General features: G+C 46.6%; 2 protein-coding genes across 2 annotated transcripts in view; both read right to left on the reverse strand.

The window, feature by feature from the left end:
- The window catches only part of LOC146006915 (putative glycine N-acyltransferase-like protein 1B), a 56801-nt gene that overhangs the window by 20403 nt on the left and 15666 nt on the right, over positions 1–20732 (reverse strand). The window lies entirely within an intron of this gene.
- LOC146006914 (glycine N-acyltransferase-like protein Keg1) lies at positions 5826–11221 on the reverse strand. Its single transcript, XM_083145353.1, has 5 exons — positions 11137–11221; positions 10838–10945; positions 9549–9675; positions 8222–8357; positions 5826–6613 (listed from the first exon to the last, which is right to left on the reverse strand). The coding sequence occupies exons 1-5, from the start codon at positions 11212–11214 to the stop codon at positions 6163–6165; spliced, it is 900 nt and encodes a 299-aa protein (XP_083001479.1). The 5' UTR covers positions 11215–11221; the 3' UTR covers positions 5826–6162.

Genomic DNA, 20732 nt, shown 5'->3' on the forward strand with positions numbered 1-20732 from the left:
TTTTATTTATGCTACTATATGTATCCACATAAACAAGAAAGACGGAGGAGGATTATATAACTGCTTGGGTGACATTTAATAGAATGCGATTTTTAGTCATTTTTTAAATTCGCCCATTATCATATATAGCATTTTTTGCCGCAAATTTGCATATTTAATGAGGTGCGTATTCCAGGCAAAAAAAGCGATTAAGTGCGATAATGTGCGAATTTTAGTCATGAAAATGTGTGATTATTAGGCATGAAAATGTGCGAATTTGAGGAAATGTGCGAATTTGTGTTAAAAAAAAAATGGCGTGGGATCCTGAGCATAACCGGCCCCGGGCTCATTGAGCCGGACCTGGTTCCAAAAATATGGGGGACAAAAAGCGTAGGGGTCCCCCGTATTTCTGAAACCAGCCCCGGACTCTTGGAACGGTCCTGGTTCCATAAATCCGGGGGACAAAAAATCTGGGGGTCCCTGTATTTTTGAAACCAGCACCGGGCTCCAACAGCCCGCGGTGTCATGCCACAGCCAGGGGACAATTTTTACATAAGGTCCCCCGGCCGAAACATGAGCACCGTGGCTGGTCAGCCTTGGACGGGGTACCTGGAGTAGTGGGGACCACCCCCCCAACAAAGGCCCCCCCCCCCAGGCTTCACCCGTCCAGAGCTGAAGCCTGGGGCTGTCACCGGCGTCCCAGAGCATTGGACGCCGGCCTGATTGGGTTAAATCAGACATTCCTAACATTGCTTTATACAGGTGAAGTACAAGTGCCAGCAGGCCTCCCCCGCATCCTGGGACTTGGAGAACCACAAGTCCCAGCATGCGGGGCATTAATGGGCCCGCTGGGACTTGTAGTCCACCTGTAAAAAAGAATGTTAAAATAAAAGAGACACACACAGAAAAGTATAACTTTATTACACAAACCTCACTTTTACACCAACATACTTACCAATCCAGGGTCCAGCGCTGGTCTCACTGCTGCAGAGCCAGCTCACCCCGCACTGACAGCAGGGTGAGCCGGCTTTCTCCTGCGCAGATAACAGCCTCTGTAGCGCTATCCCAGCGTTACAGAGGCTGCTAGCGTGGTTGGCCAATGCGTCTCCATGGAGACGCATAGCTCAGCCCTGATTGGCTCAAGGGAGTTTGGAGAGCTTAGGGATGAAGCTGTTCTCACATATAGCTGTACCTGCTGGCAAACCTCCAATCCTCCTATGGTGCTCTATATTTTCAAGAGCCTGACACCCTGATGACAATCCACTTGTTCATGGTCTGGTAATAATTGTGTGTTTGTAATGCCAGTCCTTCCCGTGGTGGTCTATAATTTCAGGAATGGTGTTGCAGATCAAATGTCCATCCAATGTATATCCTACTTAGTGACCAAAGTCTCAGTGATGGTGATTCAATAGGCTCAGCGCGTTTCCCCAGATCATCCGTATTCCGGCTTCCTCAGGAGCAAGTGGGAGGTTGAACAAAAAAGCAGCTCTACAGTATATATACCCCTCAGTTAATTGCAATGGGAATTCACATGTGATAATATCAAAATCATATTGAGAAAACGCCTTAGAAATTTCACCTAAATACATACACCTACAATCAGGCAGTCCTGGATGTCAGATTAAACTATAAAAAATAAACATTATGTGCATAAATATTGAAATTTGTGTGTACACACCTGTCATGCAATCCTTTGCTGCCTCCCTGGCTCATTGCAATCATGTGAACCAGAAGTCGGGTATTCTAAATAAAAAAAAAAATCGGTACTTGTGTATTTTGACGGCGCCCGTCGCATGCCTTAAGTTAAGGTACTTAAGGCATGCGACCGACGCGATGTACCCGATTTTCTGTGCTTTTCCAGCTTCATTGCCAGTAAAAGCGAAAATCGCGTTGATCGCGTCGGTTGCGGCCGTTATAAGCGGCCGCGACGCGTCCAACGCGATCAACACGATTTTCCCATAGACAGTAATGTTCAATTATTTCTGAAGTTAAAATCGCGTTGATCGCCGCCCATTATAATGGGCCAAGATGCGACCAACGCGATTTTACATAGGTGACAATGTAAAATGGGCCAATATGGCCCATTTCACATTGGATATGTGTAAAAAAGATGTTTAATGCCCACCCACCACCGTTAACACGACCCCACTATTGACGCCAACCCGAAGCGTGGCGAGCGCAGCGACCCCACCAGGGGCGGCGGTACACGTCCTCCAACCTTTTCATACCCCTACTATCCACGTCGGCGTGGAGTTGAGAATAGAAAGTGTGGCGAGCGCAGCGAGCCCGAAGCGTGGCGAGCATAGCGAGCCCAGCGAGGGGACGCGTATACCTGTAAAGTTATGCGCGTGCGCTCACCACGCTTTGGGCTCGGTGGCTCGCTGCGCTCGCCACACTTTCTATTCTCAACTCCACGCCGACGTGGATAGTGTATGAAAAGGTCGGAGGACGCATACCGCTGCCCCTCGCGGGCTCGCTGCGCTCGCCACGCTTCGGGTTGGCGTCAATAGCGGGGTGGCGTTAACAATGGGGGGGGGGATTTGACTTGGGGATGTAAATGTGGGGTTTTGGGCATTTTTACATTGAAATCAATGTAAAATAGGGTCTCAGGGATTCCGATTTTTACATAGGAATCAATTACATTGACTCCTATGTAAAAATCGGGTCGGTCGCAACGCATGCGATTTGGTTGACACGCAATGCGACCGACGCAATTTTTTTCCGACCCGATGGATGCGATTCTAATCGCGGGCGCCGTCAAAATACACAAGTACCAAAAAATCTTCCTAAGATGATACACACATCCTTTTGAATGAACACTCCACCCCATGGTGTGAAAAAGACATCATGATGTGGGTGACTATTACAATTCGTTGGGACATGGACCTTAACGATCAAGTGATATTTTTTGTTTTTCTTCTCTGTTTTCAATTGTTTATTTAATAAAAAAAAATGATTTTTTCTTTGTATTTATTTTTCCTTCGTATACCTTGGACTCCTATTTTCTCGACCTCGGGGTCGACATGTGCAAAAATATATACACACCTTTACTGTTGTTGGTGTGTCTTCCTTGTCCCGGTAGTACCCATGAATTATAAAACCATAACCTATTTTTTCAATGAATTCGCTCATCCTACGCGTAGCTTGATATCTCCTATATTTCTATTATATATAGGGTTGTCATATAGTTGGATCTATCTAGACATCATTTATTTTCGGAATTTTCCTTTATAATCTGGGCACCCTTTGAGGTACCCTATCTTGGTCTCTGCGTGTGGGCGCTGATTCCCTTTTATATATACTGTCGGTATCCATGGCGACGCAAGCCGGCATGACACCATTCAGCCATATAAGATACCTGCTCAGTACTTTTACCCATAGGATGCCCAGGGTAAGTGGCCGTTCTGAGAATTAAATATTCATACATGTTGAGTATCCCTTATCCGAAATGCTCGGGACCATGAGCATTTTGGATAAGGGATTTTTCTGGTTTTTGGATTTTTTTTTTAAACACACTTACCTGGTCCTCTGGTGGTGCTCCGATGGTTCCCCGTTGTCCCCGGGGTCTATGGCCGTCTTCAGTGGTCCAAGGGGTGCATTGCGCGAGTTTGCAGGTGCGCCGGTGACGTCATCGGCGCACTCGCGCAATGCACTCCTGGGACCGTAAATGTCTGCTGCAGAGGATCCTGAAGGGATGTGGTAAGTGTCAAAAAGGGGCAGGGTAAAAAAAGAAATATTCTGAAAAAACACGGTTTTTGGAACATTTTGGTTTTTGGATATTCGGATACGGGATACTCAACATGTATATAGTGCAGCACTGGTTGATAGCGGGACCCAGCGGGAGCATTCGTGCAGCTTACAGACCGGAAGCCCCTGCCCAGTGGGAGCGCTGTGCATTCCACCAGCCTGAAGGCTGGAGGTAGTATGTGCTCCTCTCACAGGAAGACTGGGTCGCTGACACTTCGTGGCACCTAGCTTAATTCGCGTGGGTATATAAACCCGGGACAGGGCGGCTATCAAATAGGTCTCTGGCTGCTGTCACAGATAGACCTCAGGATTGCTGGCTCCGTGTAGCTCTTTTGGACTTGGACTTTATGAACTTCTCCTTGACAAAGAACCTTGCGTGATCGAAACCTTGGAGTTTTTTACAGCTTCACTTGGTATGTTTTTTCACTTCCAATAAAATAAAAAAAGTTGTTTTTTTTGGTACTTGTGTAGTTTCACGGCGGCATTTCCCTGCGGATCGCATCGTATGCAAATCACATGCAGTATTTGCATATGATTTACATACAATTCGATCCGCTATCCACGTCAGCCCGAAGCATGGCGAGGGGGACGCGTCCTCCCGACCTGTTCATAGTATCCATGTCGCCGTGGAGTTGATGTTATAAAGTGTGGCGAGCGTAGCGAGCCCCGCTAGGGGACGCATTAAACGAGCCCAAAGTGTAGCAAGCGGACACGGATTACTTGACATGTATTCCGCGTCCCCTCGCGGGGCTCACTGCGCTCATCGCTCATCCGCATTCGCTCGCCAACTTTATAAAATCAACTCCATGCCGATGTGGATAGTGGGGGAATGAACAGGTCGGGAGGACGCGTACCACGTCTACTCGCCACATTTTGGGCTAACATGGATAGTGGGGGTATGCTAAATCGCATCACGGATCAATTCATATGCAAATATTGCATGCAATTTGCATACGATCGGCTGGGAAGTGCCGCCGTGACACTACACAAGTACCATTTTTTTTATATATAATTTGGCAAGTGCTCCTTTTTCCTGTATCTTGGAATATTGGGTTATTGCGAGTGACAATTTTTTTCAAAAAATTGAAACATTGACCACAACATGTGTAACTGTGTCTTATTATGCTGAGAGTGCCGCACCGCACATATATAAGATATATATATATATATATATATATATATATATATATATATAGAAATCTGGAAAGACCGCACTCTCACCCAACAAAGCAACACTTGGGGTGCCCGGCAAAGGTGCATGCAAATGCATGTACCCAACAAATAGTCCAGGATCCACACTCAGGGCCTTATTTTGGTTCATTCTTTCTGACAAAATCCTTCTTAGATGGGCAAAACCATGTGCACTGCAGGTGGGGCAGATGTTACTTGTGCAGAGAGAGTTAGATTTGGGTGGGGTTTTACTTCAAAGTGAGATCTATATTGCAGTGTAAAAATAAAGCAGTCAGTATTTACCCTGCACAGAAACAAAATTACTCACCCAAATTAAATTCTCTCTGCACATTTTACATCTGCCCCACCTGCAGTGCATATGGTTTTGCCCATCTAAGAAGGATTTTGTCAGAAAGAATGAACCAAAATAAGGCCCTCAGTGTGGAAGCAGAGCACTCTCCAAAATCACAAATCAGCCTTGTGATTTATATAAAAAAAGAAGATTTAATCCAATAGGTGCAGTAAGGCAATATACTTAAGAGCATACATACTCTTAAGTATATTGCCTTACTGCACCTATTGGATTAAATCTTCTTTTTTTATATAAATCACAAGGCTGATTTGTGATTTTGGAGAGTGCTCTGCTTCCACACTGAGTGTGGATCCTGGAATATATATATATATATATATATATATATATATTCCATCTGGGCATAGAAACAACAGGCAGTTTTGCTCCTGTCGCCCCGGGCATTTCCATGTTTTGTCCCAGATGCAATGAAGTTTGATGAAATCATCTTTCCCTGGTATGAGACCATTGCTGCTATTTAAGGATTTTATGTAATACATTATTTTATGTGATCTTTTTGCTCTCTTCATTCAAAATTGGGACTTTGTTCCACCTTTACAAACAAACTAAACAACAAAAGTTTATCAATTAAGAAATTTGATTTTTTTATTTAATGAGTCACGAAACAAAGTCATTCCCATTATCCCTCTCCTGACGCCACAGTCTCAGGACACATGGACACCCTAGATCAAGGGTGGCCAAAACGGTCCTCAAGACCTACCAACAGTTCATGAATTCCAGGCCACCTGCGGATCTGTAGAATGTGGCGGTTAGGAATGAATGCAGCACATGTTTGAAAATGTGACAGTTGATAACGACTGCACCTGTGCACCAGCTGGGTGGTATGGAAAACGTGGACTGTTGGAAGATCTCGAGGACCGGTTTGGCCACCCCCTGCCCTAGGTAGTGACTAGAGTTTATGCTAGGGCACCATAAAGAGAATCCTTCATTTCATAGTATTTATATTCTTTATGCTGGAAGTTAGTGATAAATAACATTTTACCACAAAGCTGTAATTTAGCATTTCTCACTGCAACCTGACATGGCTTATTATGACTAAGAACGATACAGTAGATAGGCGCTCCTCTTTTGTGATTGGTAGCAGAAAGTTTTAAAAGACCTGTAAATCCAATCCCCAGGTTCCTGTAGGCTGGCTCCGTATTCCCTGCACATATCTCTGCAGAGCTGTCGGTCAATGCCCAGGCGACCGGCTGATCCGATTCTGTTATCCGGGCACAGATAGAAGGAAAGTTCCCAATGCAGCGCTCCACGTATTTCAGGCTAAACTCATTGTTGCCATACCCCCACTTACTGTTAACGAGGGCTGCATCCTGTGGCAACAATGATGTATATGTCAGGTCATCTGTGCTGTGGGGAACATAGAAAGGGAGAAGTTACAGTAGGTGTTATGCTGTACACAGAGAATTCTTCCTTCCAGCTAAATCTTCACATGATGTAATACTTCCCAACTGTGTTCATCTTGTCTGCTGCAAAAGGGGAGGAGACATGATAAGATGGTATGGGTAGAGGGCTTGGCCTAGCCCTGCATTTTGGGGGCGTGTCCACCACTCCCGGAGAAGCTGGGCAGCCCACATCTCCGAGCCCGGCACTTATAAATCAGTGTGGAGAAGCTGTCATTACCAAGACAGAGTCCACCGCAAAAACTCGGGTTTTTGCCTCTTTGACCCGGATCAGCGGCTGAGTAAATGGGGTAGATGGAAAAAAACTCGGGTCTTGGGTGGTGGGGCAGTGTAAACGGGTATGCCGGGTCATCTGACCCGGCTCTCATTTACACCAATCGGGAGCTCAACCTCCTAACCGCAGCATTCTGTGGTCAGTATGGAGGATGGGCGGTGGGCGCACACAGTCTCTGCTGCTTTCTGCTGTATTGTGCATACAGCAGCGGAGGCAGGGAGGAGGCGATTGGATGCCTGTGTGCGGCATCCATTCACCTCACGGACGGGGGCTTGTAGTGCACGGAGCTTGGGGGCAGCCCAGCAGCTTTCCATGGTGCTGAGCTTGACCCCAGCGTAGCGATCGGCGGTCCCAGCGCATCATTTAGCGGTCCCACCCTTGTGCAGTGAAAACGGTGCTGGCCCGGTAATATTCCGGGTCGGCACCGCAGTGTAAACGGGGCAAATCCCGGATCCGACCTGGATTGGAACTGTGTTCCAAATACCGGTTCGGATACGGGATTTTGGTGTCAAAGTGGTATTAGGTAAGACTGTTTTTCTGTTAGTATGGATGTATTTTAATGGTATTTAACAGAGATGTCTGCGAAGTCGTGTTTTATTTCTGCTTCTAATTTCATTGTCACGTTTTGGTTTTGATGTTGGCAAACCACCCTCAAGTGTTTTGGTTTAGAATTCAGATTTAAAATCCAAATGTAGGCTATAATTAATGAAACAGTCATCAGCGGGGACAGAGTCCAGTCCTGGGCAAAGACAGCAAAGGGGGCCTCTCCCTGGATTGGTGCAAATTCCATTTTGAAATAAAATAGGCAGGGCCCTCTCTTGGTTGCTCCTGATTGGCTGCCAGTACACAAGTTTGTAGCCAGTGTCAATTCAATTTTTGAAATTGGCACCGTCTGCAAGCTTGTGGACCTGCAGCCAATCAGGAGCAACCAAGGTAAGGCCCTCTCTATTTTATCAGTCCCAAGCACCACATTTTGAGGAAAACAGAAAATCATGCACACGCACATCTGTAGTATTCAAGGTAAACTTATGTCTGGCCATAGAAGGGTTAGCTTTACAGTAAAGCCAGCCATACATCTACAGATCGATTGTCAGATCGGGCTGGTTGGAACAAAATCCTGGTAATGGATGAGAGCAAATGACAGTTGACCATTTGCTTTGAAATGCTGGAAAACTGCCAAAAACGGTCATTCAGATATTACCAGGTGTTTGTTCCAACCAGCCCGATCTGACAATCAATCTGTAGATGTATGGCCAGCTTAGGTGTATGTGTGTGTGTTACCTTGTATTGCTGATCTGCTCCAGTTCCTCACGGTCCATTCCGTCTCTCATAAATAAGAGAAAGGGGACTGTCTGCAGGTGTCTTCCGTGCTTGGAACCAATTGTGTGCAACATCTCCGCCAGGGTTGGCTGGCACACTGCGGAGGGATATAGGGAAAAATAATTAACCCTAATAGCTTTTCAGGGGCTTAGTCAATAGTGTGGTATATTGAGCATAGGAAGTACAGCCATACTCACTGTGGTAACACTGGTTAAGCAATTGAGCAGAGCTTGTAGCAGCTCACTAACCAGTCTATATACAAGACATGGGTAGCTCAAATAGCTCAATGAATCAAGTGTTGACTACAATGCCACAGGTGATGAGTTTGAATCCTAGGTATGTCATCAACTTGAAATGTAATAAAAACCCTGTTATCAGGGTTTTTACTGCATTTTCATATGCATTAAAGCCCCCCCCCCCCCCACCCCACACACACACACACACTTCCTGCTGTGCTGCCTGGACCAGTGACCTCCTCCTCCCTGCACCTCTTCCTAGTGCAAGGAGGAGGAGGTGGAGCCAGGAAGCCCCTGCAGCCATCTGAGCAGGAGGCTAGCGGGCACAGAAGGAGGGGGAGAGCTGCGGAGACCCGCTCACCCTGTGTCGGCTGCTTCACAAAGGGCATTACAAGATCTGCACTTTGCAATACTAATCTCATATATTAGTACATATGTGATTAGTAGAACTGCCATATGTGGCGGGATGTACCGCAGTTGCTTGGTACATCCCGCCCCATGATCATTGAAAAGTGCTGCCTACAGCGTCCCCTTCCCTGCAGCACTATGTGCATTGGCACTGCCCTAGTTATGGTCTGTAATTTGGTCTGTTGAGTGGCCTCTAGTGGTCAGTGGCAGTACTTCACCTTATATAGGTGAGTAGTGAGGATGGATAGATAGATAGATAGATAGATAGATAGATAGATAGATAGATAGATAGATAGATTTTATGGTTGGGTTATTAAAGGGTTTATTCATATTAGTAAGTGACTTGGGAGTTTATGTTATGCATTGTTAAAACACAGTGAACAACTGTTAAGTATAATATATATATATATATATATATATATATATATATATATATATATATATATATATCAGTGGTTGGCAAGGATACAAGAAGTCATATGACGACCACAGTCAGATGCTCATGTGGCAAAGATAAAGTTAGCTTTGTCAGTTGTTTGGATTAGTCACCCAACTCTCATATTACAGATATATAATAACTCATTGATTAATTAAACAAGACAGATAAATACTAGTTTAAAGTTCTCAAAATCTATTCTCCTGACCTTTAATATGTACGTCCTTGTTCCAATTGATTACCCGGGGATCGTGCAGCATCAGGGACAGACTCTGCGGGTGTTTACTGAACATAATATAAGCATCATTGTAAGGGTCCAAGGGCTCCATCATTTCCTACAATAGGAATAATACATTATAACTGATGAAAGATCCGTGTGCTGCTGGACTCATATATACAGGTCGGGTCTCACTTATGCGTCTATTCCAAAAACCGAGATATTCAGAAAACTGTGGTTTTTCAGAATATATTTTTTTGTTTGTTTTGTCGTCGTCCCCCCGCCCCCTTTTTCATACTTACCTCGTCCCCCGATGTCCGCACCAGCCTCCAGGATCCTTTTCAGCGGCATCTCAGGTCCTAGGGGGGCATTGCGTGTGTGCACGGGCGCGCCGGTGATGTCACCAGCCCACCCGTGCACTTGCGCAATGCACCCCTGGGACCGGAGATGCTGCTGAAGAGGATTCTGAAGGCTGCTGTGGACGCCAGGGGACTCCATGAACGTCGGGGTACCATCGGGGCACCACCGGGGGACCAGGTAAGTATGAAAAAAAAAATATTCCAAAATCCGAAAAAATCCCTTATCCAAAACGCTTGTAGCCCCGAGCATTTTGGATAAGGAATACTCTTCCTGTACATAGTTGCACAGTCAGGTGCTCAAGTTTGCGACCTTCATCCATTCAGCGTTTTCTATTTCCATTTGTATCACTGTGGTCTGTATGTGATGAAAGATGAGCAAAGCAATTCATTGAAGTGTGCCGACCCACGCGTGTCAGCTCAGCGGAGTGGCTCGATAAATGTTTCTACCATACTTGCCTTCCGGAAATCGGGTCCGCCTCCCCCTACTGTGCAATGCCTGTAATACAGGCATTTCACAGAGGGGGGCTTGACCATGATGACGGGATCACAAAGGCTATGCCCCACACACAAGGCTCCGTTGTTGTGCTCCGCCCCTGGCCCCGCCCCACTGGTCCTACCCCCTGCCTCCTCTAGCTGGCTGCCTTCTCCCGGCAAGAACAGACTAAAAGTAGGCAACCCTGGTCTCTACGAATAGCTCTTTCTGGGACTGCACTCACTCTAGTGGTCAGTGAGGGTACTTCACCTCATAGAGGGGAGGAGTAGTTAGCCTTTTAAATATATAGATAGATAGAGTCTATTAAAAATGCTTACTGTACATTAATAAGCAGCTGGATTAAGTAACTAAATGGAGGAAACCAGTGAGGTATGACATAAGGGAAGTTTTGGTCTGTGATGATTTTCAATCAGGCGCTATACACTCACCTCCAGCGGGGGGCGACATACCACAGAAGTGACGTCCGGCCATCGGTCCACCAGTACTTGTAGCTTGAAAGGGTTTTTGTGGACCACATTACACAACACTCCACACACCTGCATGAATAGCAAGGAGAATAATAGGTCACACCTAGTTACAGCCCTGTGTCAGATCGCTAGTTATGGTGCATTTTGGGAGAAATACCTGAGACGCCACATCAGTTGGCACCACAGACAGGAATAGTGACCACGGCTGATTCCATGACTTGCTCCCTCACTACACACAAGTAGAATGTATTCTCACTCACCTGCACGGACTCTGGGTAACTGCAGGTCAGCGCCCTCTGCAGAGCGCTCAGCTTGGAGACGCAGGTCAGAAGACGCATTCTGCTGAGAAAACGACAAAACAGTTTGGAATTTTAAGCATCTCTGATATCTGAATTACGAGATTGAAACAGAATGTATAAAATCAGCAAATTAATGAATAATTAATGTAAATGCACACTTTTTGCACAGGTGTTGTTATGGACAGGGGCAGAGAAGGGGGGGGGGGGGTTGTTATGGATTATTTTCTCTGAGCCCTGCTCCATCCCATGTGAAGGAGGTCCAGGTGGGGTAAATCAAATGACTGATGATCTAGGTAAACTTGAAAATTGGTCAAGAGCACGGCAACTAGAGTTTAATGCTAAAAAATTCAAAATTATGCACTTCTGTTCTATTTTTAATTTAGAATTATATAGTGGTGACCACTGGAGCCTTTATAGCTGCAGCCAACTGCGTACCATTCTCCAGATTCACGAAACAGCGACTCCCTGGTGAGTCTACAGTCAATCAAATGGCCGCCATAAATGTAATGCCAGAGATGTGTCTCCTGTGTACAGGTTCACAGTCAGCAGCTGATACACACACACACATACATACAGAAAATGGCACCCCTCCTCGTGGCCTCTTACAAAATGTAATCGCTCAATTGTGGACACATCGGCAAACGATGAATCAGAACCATTATAAAAAGTTGGGGATGCAGTAGCTCGGGTCCTTAGGTGGACAGTATTGGTCAACACATAAAAAAGGTTGACAGCCATTAGCTGTCAAATGGTCGACACAATCCAAGTCCAACATGAAAACGGTCGACAGAGGGAAACGTTGAAATGGGTCTTTCACTTTTTTGGTGTCTAAACTGTCGCCAATAGTGGTCAACCAACTAGCAGGGGAGTGCTGGGTGGGGGAGGGGGGGGGGGATTGAACCAGATTGAGGGGGGGGGGGCATTGAGGGGGGTGCTTTGTGTGGACACTAAGTGGTTTGGGTGTGAAGTGCACTGGTGTGGACATTAAAGGTGCCGGGAAGGGGGCGCTGTAGGGTGAACATTGAAGGGGGTAGGGTGCTTTGCAGAGGTGGAATGCTGTGAGCAGGGGCGGGCTGGGCCGGGGGGCAGGGTGCCATGTGCCCCCCGGGCCGCTCTAGCAGGTACTGTTGCAGGCCGCCCAGGGCCGGATTTGCAGCGGATTAGAGGTGGCAGGCAGCCAGTGTGACAGAGTGGATGGCTGAGCGTGCCGCAGCTCCAGCGTGGCCGATCGAGCAGTGACGAGCAGCACCGCCGCCCACATGATTCAAGTGAGCGGCTGTGCCGCTTGTCACTCACCGCTGCCCGCTCGGCCATGCACATGCAAGCCTGACAGTGTCGGAGGGTCCCGGCCGGGTATGAAGGATACCTACAGGGAGTCCGGCGGCTGCACCATCATCCCCCCTCTCCCCTTACTGACTTGGTTCAGTCCCTTTCAGCGGCCGTTATGACGTCATGCCGCCCTACGTTTCACTTGCCGCCGAGGATCTTCAATGAGCACGGGAGCAGCCCAGTCTCCCGCCTGCGCCGGGCAGAAGTGTAAAGGCAGTGGCAGCAGCTGCTTTAAATGCCCACAGCCCCACCATTGAACTGTCCCTACAAGAGAGAGACATCTGACAGTACCGACAGTGAGTTACTCCTGGGTCCTAGAGCCCCTTTCTCACTATCTTGACAATCTTTGCCTGGTTCACATGTATACATGTCTGTGTATGTATATTCCTGTAAGCATATTTATGTGTTTAGGTATGTATGCGTGTGTAGGTATATATGTATCAGTATATACAGTATGCGTATGTACTGTAGGTATATATATGTGTGTAGGTATATATGTATGTTTATATGTGTGTAAGTACAGTATAGGTCACATCTGTATGACCCGTGGTTGGAATGCCAGGGGTCAGTACTGATACAAGCGTCCTAATAGAGAGAATTCTTCCCCTGCACCCCTAACCCTCCCTTCCCACAGCTTAAAGGTGCGTTTTGTACCGTGTGAGGTGATGCACCTGTGGTGTCCTGTTGTTTTTATATAGTAGGAGCAGCTTGTGGTGTCCTGGTATTATGCAGGGGGATAGGCCTGCGGTGTCCTGTTATTCTTATAAGACAGGGGGAGCAGCCTGTGTTGGCCTGTTATTATTCAGGGGGAGCAGCCTGTGGTGTCCAGTTATCTTTTTTTTTATATTGATACAGTACTTTTTTTTTTTTTTTTTAAACCTCCATTTAACGATGCGCTGTTACTTATGGGCCAATGCTCTGGACTTGCCCCCCAGGCTAAAAGTTGCCAGCCAGCCCCTGGCTGTGAGGTACACTATATCGAGAGGGTAGGGGAAGAGGTGCTTTGAATGCACTCCAGGATCTCCAGGACCCTGCTACACAAGTAGGGTTGCGAAGTAAAAGCTTCATACAGATGTGTATAGATGTGTATATACCATGACCGGGAAGGAACAGCTGAGAATAGCCTACCAAAATCATTCAAATTTAATGTTTATTGATATGTACTAAAATAAGAAACTATAGTCTTAACAAAAAAAAATACACATCCAAACAAATATACTGACAAAAAAAAAAAAAACTGGTTTTCCCTAAAAAAAGACCGAGAGGCAACACAAGTCTGATATATCGGTGTACAACAGGGCCAGATTATAATGGAGGCGCAAGGGGTCAGTGCCCCTGGGACCCCCTCTAGCTAGGGGCCCCCTGTGGTTGTCATTTTTTTTTTTAAAAAGACAATGTTTAAGTTATGTTTTTTTTTTTTAGCTAAATGTTTTGTGCATGGGTGGGGTAGTGCTGCAGCTTCACCTATCTGCCAATGTGACAATGATTTATGGTGCTGAGCATCGGGAGGCAAGGCACACTGATTGCACAAGTGTGCAGTGCATTTCTGGGAGTTGACTAAGTCCCATGACACTTTGCACCAGAGGACAGAGGCTGAGAAGTTTGTGCTGAGCTCTGATTGGTGGAGCTCATTACATACTTCTCAGGTCCATGGAGAACAGCAGCAGCAGCTTAGTCATAGGAGGGTTTTTAATCAGAGGCAGCACTAGGACTGTGAGGTCTCCTCCAGAGTAAGGGGCAGAGGGACAAACACAGGCTTTTCATGTGGTGTGTGTATATATATATATATGGTGTCTATTATTATTCCGAGTGCCGCCAACCCCCTGTCTATATATATATATATATATATATATATATATCCCCTGCAGGTAACCATTGACCAAGTTTATTCTGCCTTTACTCTATGTTTTGACAGTATAATATTCGCCCATGCAGTGTGCGGCCAGTAATGACAAGTGCAAGGGGGCCCCCCGCTCTAAAGTACCCCGGGCCCCCCAAAGGCTTAATCTGCCACTGGTAACACATATCAAATTTCCTAGATCCCAAATCGATCTACAGTATGGTGTTTATTTACTAAGATGGGAGTTCTATTGAAGATGAGGGGGAAACGTAACATGATAAGAGAATCAGAAAAACTGGAGATTTCTTACCAAATCTCTCACTTTCTGATTCTCTCATCCTATTAAATTTCACCCGAGATGTTGGTATGGGCAACCAATCAGATAAGATGATTATATGTTTAACGACAGTTATGTATATAGTTAATAAAATACAATGATCAACATCCTAGAGCAGTGGTCGCCAACCCGTCGCTCGCGAGCTACCGGTAGCTCGCGGCAGCGAATCGGGTGGCTCGACCACTCTGCTGCCCGCCCGCCCGCCTGTCTCTCCCTGCCGCGTCCGCCTGTCTCTCCCTGCCGCGGCCGCCTGCGCTAACGCTATGAGCCGGAGGGGAGGGGAGGAGAGCGCATTGCGCGTCTCTCCTACCCCTCACTGAGCATCCCTGTCACTTGGCCGCCTATCCGCCAATCAGAGCTCGCGGGCCGGCAGCCAATCAGGAGCCGGCCCGCGAGCTTTGATTGACGCCGACGGAAGGCCCAGTCACAAGGAAGTGAAGGGAAGGAGAGATGTACGTTGTGCTGTGCTCTCCTTCCCCGAGAAGAGGAGAAGCTGCAGCAGCGGAGACACTGACACTGCAGGACGACACCGGACACAATGGTGAGTGTGCTGTGTGTGAGTGTGCTGTGTGTGAGTGTGTGTGCATACCACTTGCTGGAACTGTGGGGGCATACTACTTGTTGGCACTGGGGGCATACTACTTGTTGGCACTGGGGGCATACTACTTGTTGGCACTGGGGGCATACTGTATTACTTGTTGGCACTGGGGGCATACTGTATTACTTGCTGGCACTGTGGGGGCATACTACTTGTTGGCACTGTGGGGGCATACTACTTGTTGGCACTGGGGGCATACTGTATTACTTGCTGGCACTGTGGGGGCATACTACTTGTTGGCACTGTGGGGGCATACTACTTGTTGGCACTGGGGGCATACTACTTGTTGGCACTGGGGGCATACTACTTGTTGGCACTGGGGGCATACTACTTGTTGGCACTGGGGGCATACTGTATTACTTGCTGGCACTGGGGGCATACTACTTGTTGGCACTGTGGGGGCATACTACTTGTTGGCACTGTGGGGGCATACTACTTGCTGGCACTGTGGGGGCATACTTCTTGCTGGCACTGTGGGGGCATACTACTTGCTGGCACTGTGGGGGCATACTACTTGTTGGCACTGTGGGGGCATACTACTTGCTGGCACTGTGGGGGCATATCCGGCACCATAGGGGCACAGATGGCACCGTGGGGGTATTCCTTTTTCTGGCACTGTGGGGGCATACCTGGCACCGCGGGAGCATATGTGTATCTGGCACTATTGGGGGCAAATGTGTATCTGCCACTATTTGGGCATATGTGTATATGGCATTGCACTATTGGGGGCATATGTGTATCACCCCATTTTCATTGGATGCACCCTATGTGGCTACACCAATTTTTGGCACGCACAGTTATGTATGCGGCATAGTGTGTCAGGGCCATTACAGTGTGTGGCATAATGTGTAAAGGGCATTATTTGGTTATTAGGCAGATTTTTAAATTTTTTTATTTTAGTAGCTCTTCGGGTGGTTCAGTTTGCCGCGAGTAGCTCGCACCCCGAAAAAGGTTGGAGACCACTGTCCTAGAGCAAGAATCAGTACACTTTATTATTTATACCTGGGGTATACATATATGGATATATAGATATACTAAAGCAGCTGATGTTTACATGGCAGGTAATATAAACATAACAATATATCACTGACACAACACAATAGTACAGAAGAGATCTGTGAATAAGAAATATAGATAGACTACAGGTCCCTGCAGTGTAGTACTGAGGGTGTAGCTGCTGTTCATCATATGCCAGGGTGCAGGGAACGATGAGTGATCTGGGGGGTTATTCTAGTCCATTCTTTCTGACAAAATCCTTCTTAGATGGACAAAACCATGTGCACTGCAGGGGGGGCAGATGTAACTTGTGCAGAGAGAATTAGATTTGGGTGGGGTTTTTCTTCAAAGTGAGATCTTTATTGAAGTGTAAAATCATGCAGTCAGTATTTTCCCTGCACAGAAACAAAATAACTCACCCAAATCTAATTCTCTCTCCACATGTTACATCTGCCCCCCTGCAGTGCACATGGTTTTGTCCATCTAAGAAGGATTTTGTCAGAAAGAATGAACTAGAATAAACCCCCTGATGATAGCAAACATCAGCTGTTGGCTTTGCCTCTTGCCTGCGATTTATTACATGTGAAACTCCCAGAGAGCTGCAGGCGAGGGGGCAGGAGTATTTAAAAAAAAAAAAATCCAAAGAATAGGAGGCTGCTGATTGGCTGAGAGAGGGCTCTCTCAGCCAATCAGTGGCTGCCCATTCTTTAATATGGGGTTATTTTAAATACTTCTACCCGACGCCCACCACCAATGCAGAGCAGGGAGAGCGCCACTCCTGCCCGGCGTTTCTTGCAATGCAGTGAGGATGACGGGATATCATGGGTGCTACAAAGCAACCGCGATGTGCTGCTGACGGGCTGCACTATGACTTACCTTACATGCCGCCCCTCGGACCGCCAACTCCGGTCTGATGCGCACAGGACCGCGCATCAGAACGGATGTCATACACATGACGCACCGGAATCGGGTGAAATCGGGCCCAAATTTCATAGTGTATGGGGTCCTTAAACCTAACACATCCAATGGTCATGGTCAATGGAGAGGAGATAAATTAAATGTGACCCTTTCTCCTGTTTCTCTACCAGTTTTGTCAGATTTACTCACATTTGCACAGACTAGAAAATTAATTTGATGGTTCGTGGATTGCGTATGGATTTGCAGGTGGGAAGCGAATAGTGATACAGTATATTTGCAATTCACTCACAAACTTGTGGGTGTTCTTTCTGTCAGGGCGGCGGCTATCTACTCACAGTCACCCGAAACTTTGCAGATCAACGAACACGTTTTATTCATGCCCATAGAATGGTGCAGGAGCCAGATGCACCAAGCTTCAAAAAGTGATTTAATGGAGTGATGAACAACCAGCCAATCAGATCATAATTGCCATGTCACAGACTGTGTTTGAGAAATGTGAGGAAGGAGCTGATTGGCTGGCTGTTTATCACTCTCCATTTTATCACTTTTTGAAGGGAAGTAGGATCTCTCGGTAAGTGCTGCCAGAGAGTGCATCTGGAGGAGTATACCATAACAATGTAGTAACTCTGACACTAAACAAATGTACGTTTCGCCAGAAGGGGCTTTCTCAAATGGTTGTTGTTACACAAAAGGACAAGAGAGTCATTAATGCTGCTTTCCCACTGCAGACCAGTTTAAAGTACTGGTAATCTTAAATGGTATTTAAAACGGTATAAGCATTCCCACTGCAGCAGATTACCGTTTTAAATACCATTTAAGTACCATTCCCATTGCAGTGAACTGTGTAAAATGTAGAGTGCCTAACCCCCCCCCTAGTGTAAAGAGTGCCTAATCCCTCCCCCCCCGCCCCCAAGTGTAAAGAGTGCCTAACCCCCGTACCTGCTCTGTGCGCCCACCTCCCCTCCCTTTGTACTTACCTGCATGGGGATGCAGGGCAGTGGGGAGGCAGCGGGGGTCCATGCAGGGTACAGGCAGTCCCAGTGCCTGATGAGAACTAGTAGTTCTCACTTTGCGCATATGTAATGAGTGCACGTGCATACTAATGAGCTCCGTCAATTTTAACATTGATTCCTATGGAAAAATCGGGTCATCGCATCCGATGGTCGCATGCGATGCGATGCGATATCGCATCGCATCGCATCTGATTGTATGCCTTAACTTAAGGCATACAATCAAAAAATCGGGCGCCCAGATAACTCATAAGTACCCTTTATTTTAATGTGTAGGACTCTGCTTTAAAAACGGGTTGAAATACCATTTAACTTTAAACGGTATTTTAACTCTGGCACTTTCCCACTGCAGCCTTAAAACGGTAAATTGTGCTGAAAATCGGCAATTTACCATTTTTTAGCTGCAGTGGGAAAGGGGCAAAGTGAAAGTGCACTAAGATCCCTTCAAAAAATCGAATAAAACTCTTTTTTCAAATATAATGTATTTTAATAATATAACCGAAAGTAACTAATACATATATTTCTATCTATGTTATATTAATACATATCAGCATAAAATGTTTTTAAAAACTGCTGTGCACTGTCATTATTTGCATGATATACACTGCTCATATAAATAAAGGGAACACTTAAACAAAACAATATAACTCCAATGCCGCTTTCCCACTGCCAAGCCGTTTAAAGAACCGGTATATTTAAACGGTATTTAAAACGGTATTAGCTTTCACATTGCAGTAGATTACCATTTTAAATACCGTTTAAGTACCATTCACATTGCAGCAATACCGTTTAAACCCCTCGTGTCCCCTGGTACCTGTCCTGCCCCCGTACCTGCCAGCTGGTACCCTCGCTTCCCCCCCTGCCCTGGTACCCCCTCCCCCCCTGCCCTGGTACCCCCCTCCCCTGGTAGCTTGCCCCCCCCTCCCCGGGTACCTTGCAGCTGGTACCTTGCATCCAGGCAGCATGGTAGGCAGGGTAGGCAGTGGGCATAGTCGGCAGGTCCCAGACTGATTGCTGAAAGCATCATGCAGGAGGAGGCTGGTGCACAGACAGCGGGGGCACTGGGGATCCGGGCAGTGCTCAGGAGGAGGATGCGGAGGAAGGTCCATTAGGAGATTGTCATTTCATCGGCGGGGGTCCCTGCCGCGAATGGGAAATAGCGGAGCCGAAAATTACATATGCACATATTTAATGAACGGCTCCGCTATTTCCCATTTACGGCAGGGAGTCCGCTTCCTCCTCCTGAGCACGGACGCGCTGCCCGGATCCCCAGTGCCCCCGCTGTCTGTGCACCGGCCTCCTCCTGCATGATGCTTTCAGCAATCAGTCTGGGACCTGCCGACTAGGAGCCCTTGAATGCCCGCTGCCTACCATGCTGCCCGTATGCAAGGTACCAGCTGCAAGGTACCAGGGGAGGGGCGTACCAGGGCAGGGGGGGGGGAAGCAATGGTACCAGCTGGCAGGTACGGGGTGGGGTAGGGGGGGCAGGACAGGTACCAGGGTAGGGGGAAGACTAGTGTAGGATCTTAAATACCGTTTCAGAGCCATTCTCACTGCATAAAAAACGGCTCTGAAACGTGTAGGACTCTGTATTTTAAACGTGTTGAAATACCGGTTATCTTTAACCGGTAAATCAACTCTGGCACTTTCCCACTGCAGCCTTAAACGTTTAGAAAGTGGAAAAAATGGCAATATACCATTTAAGACCTGCAGTGGGAAAGGGGCACAAGTCAATCACACTTCTGTGAAATCAAACTGTCCACTTAGGAAGCAACAATGATTGACAATCAATGTCGCATGCTGTTGTGCAAATGGAATAGACAACAGGTGGAAATTATAGGCAATTAGCAAGACACCCCCAATAAAGGAGATGTCCTGCAGATGGTGACCACAGACCACTTCTCAGATCCTGTGCTTTCTGGCTGATGTTTTGATCACTTTTGAAAGCTGGCAGTGCTTTCACTCTAGTGGTAGCATGATTTTGTAGGGTAAATGATTGCAGCTTTAAAAAAACTGGAGATTTCTTACCAAATCTCTCACTTTTTGAATCTCTTATCCTATTACACCAATTATTGTGTGAATACTATTGTTACAGTTACAATAGTTATGAAACTGATGTTAAAAGTGTCTGTTGCAAATCTATATGATAGCAACTTAGAAATAAAGAAACCCTCCACTGATTATTTCATATACTTAGCTGTTACGGGAGAATGGGTGGGTATTGAATCAGCCACAAGGTTTACCACAGCGAGCACTGCCTCACAGCCCATGAGCTGTAAATTCAGAGTAAAAATTACAAAATTGGGGTCCCAAGCTGGAAAAAACCCCAATGACTCTGTGTTTTAAGTAGAACCTGTGCACTTACGCAGCTGAACCGCGACTTTAAGTAGCAGGAAAAAAGCCATTCAATTGCCTTTCCCTGCACAGTGCTGATCATCGCCAACAAATAGCCATGTCTAATTGAATAACCCCCATAGCTACAAATTTAACAAGTCACGATTGAACGAATGATATGTTAATATAATATAG

The sequence above is a fragment of the Crinia signifera genome, chromosome 6, assembly GCF_055691185.1.
Source record: "Crinia signifera chromosome 6, ASM5569118v1, whole genome shotgun sequence".
Taxonomy (NCBI): Eukaryota; Metazoa; Chordata; class Amphibia; order Anura; family Myobatrachidae; genus Crinia; species Crinia signifera.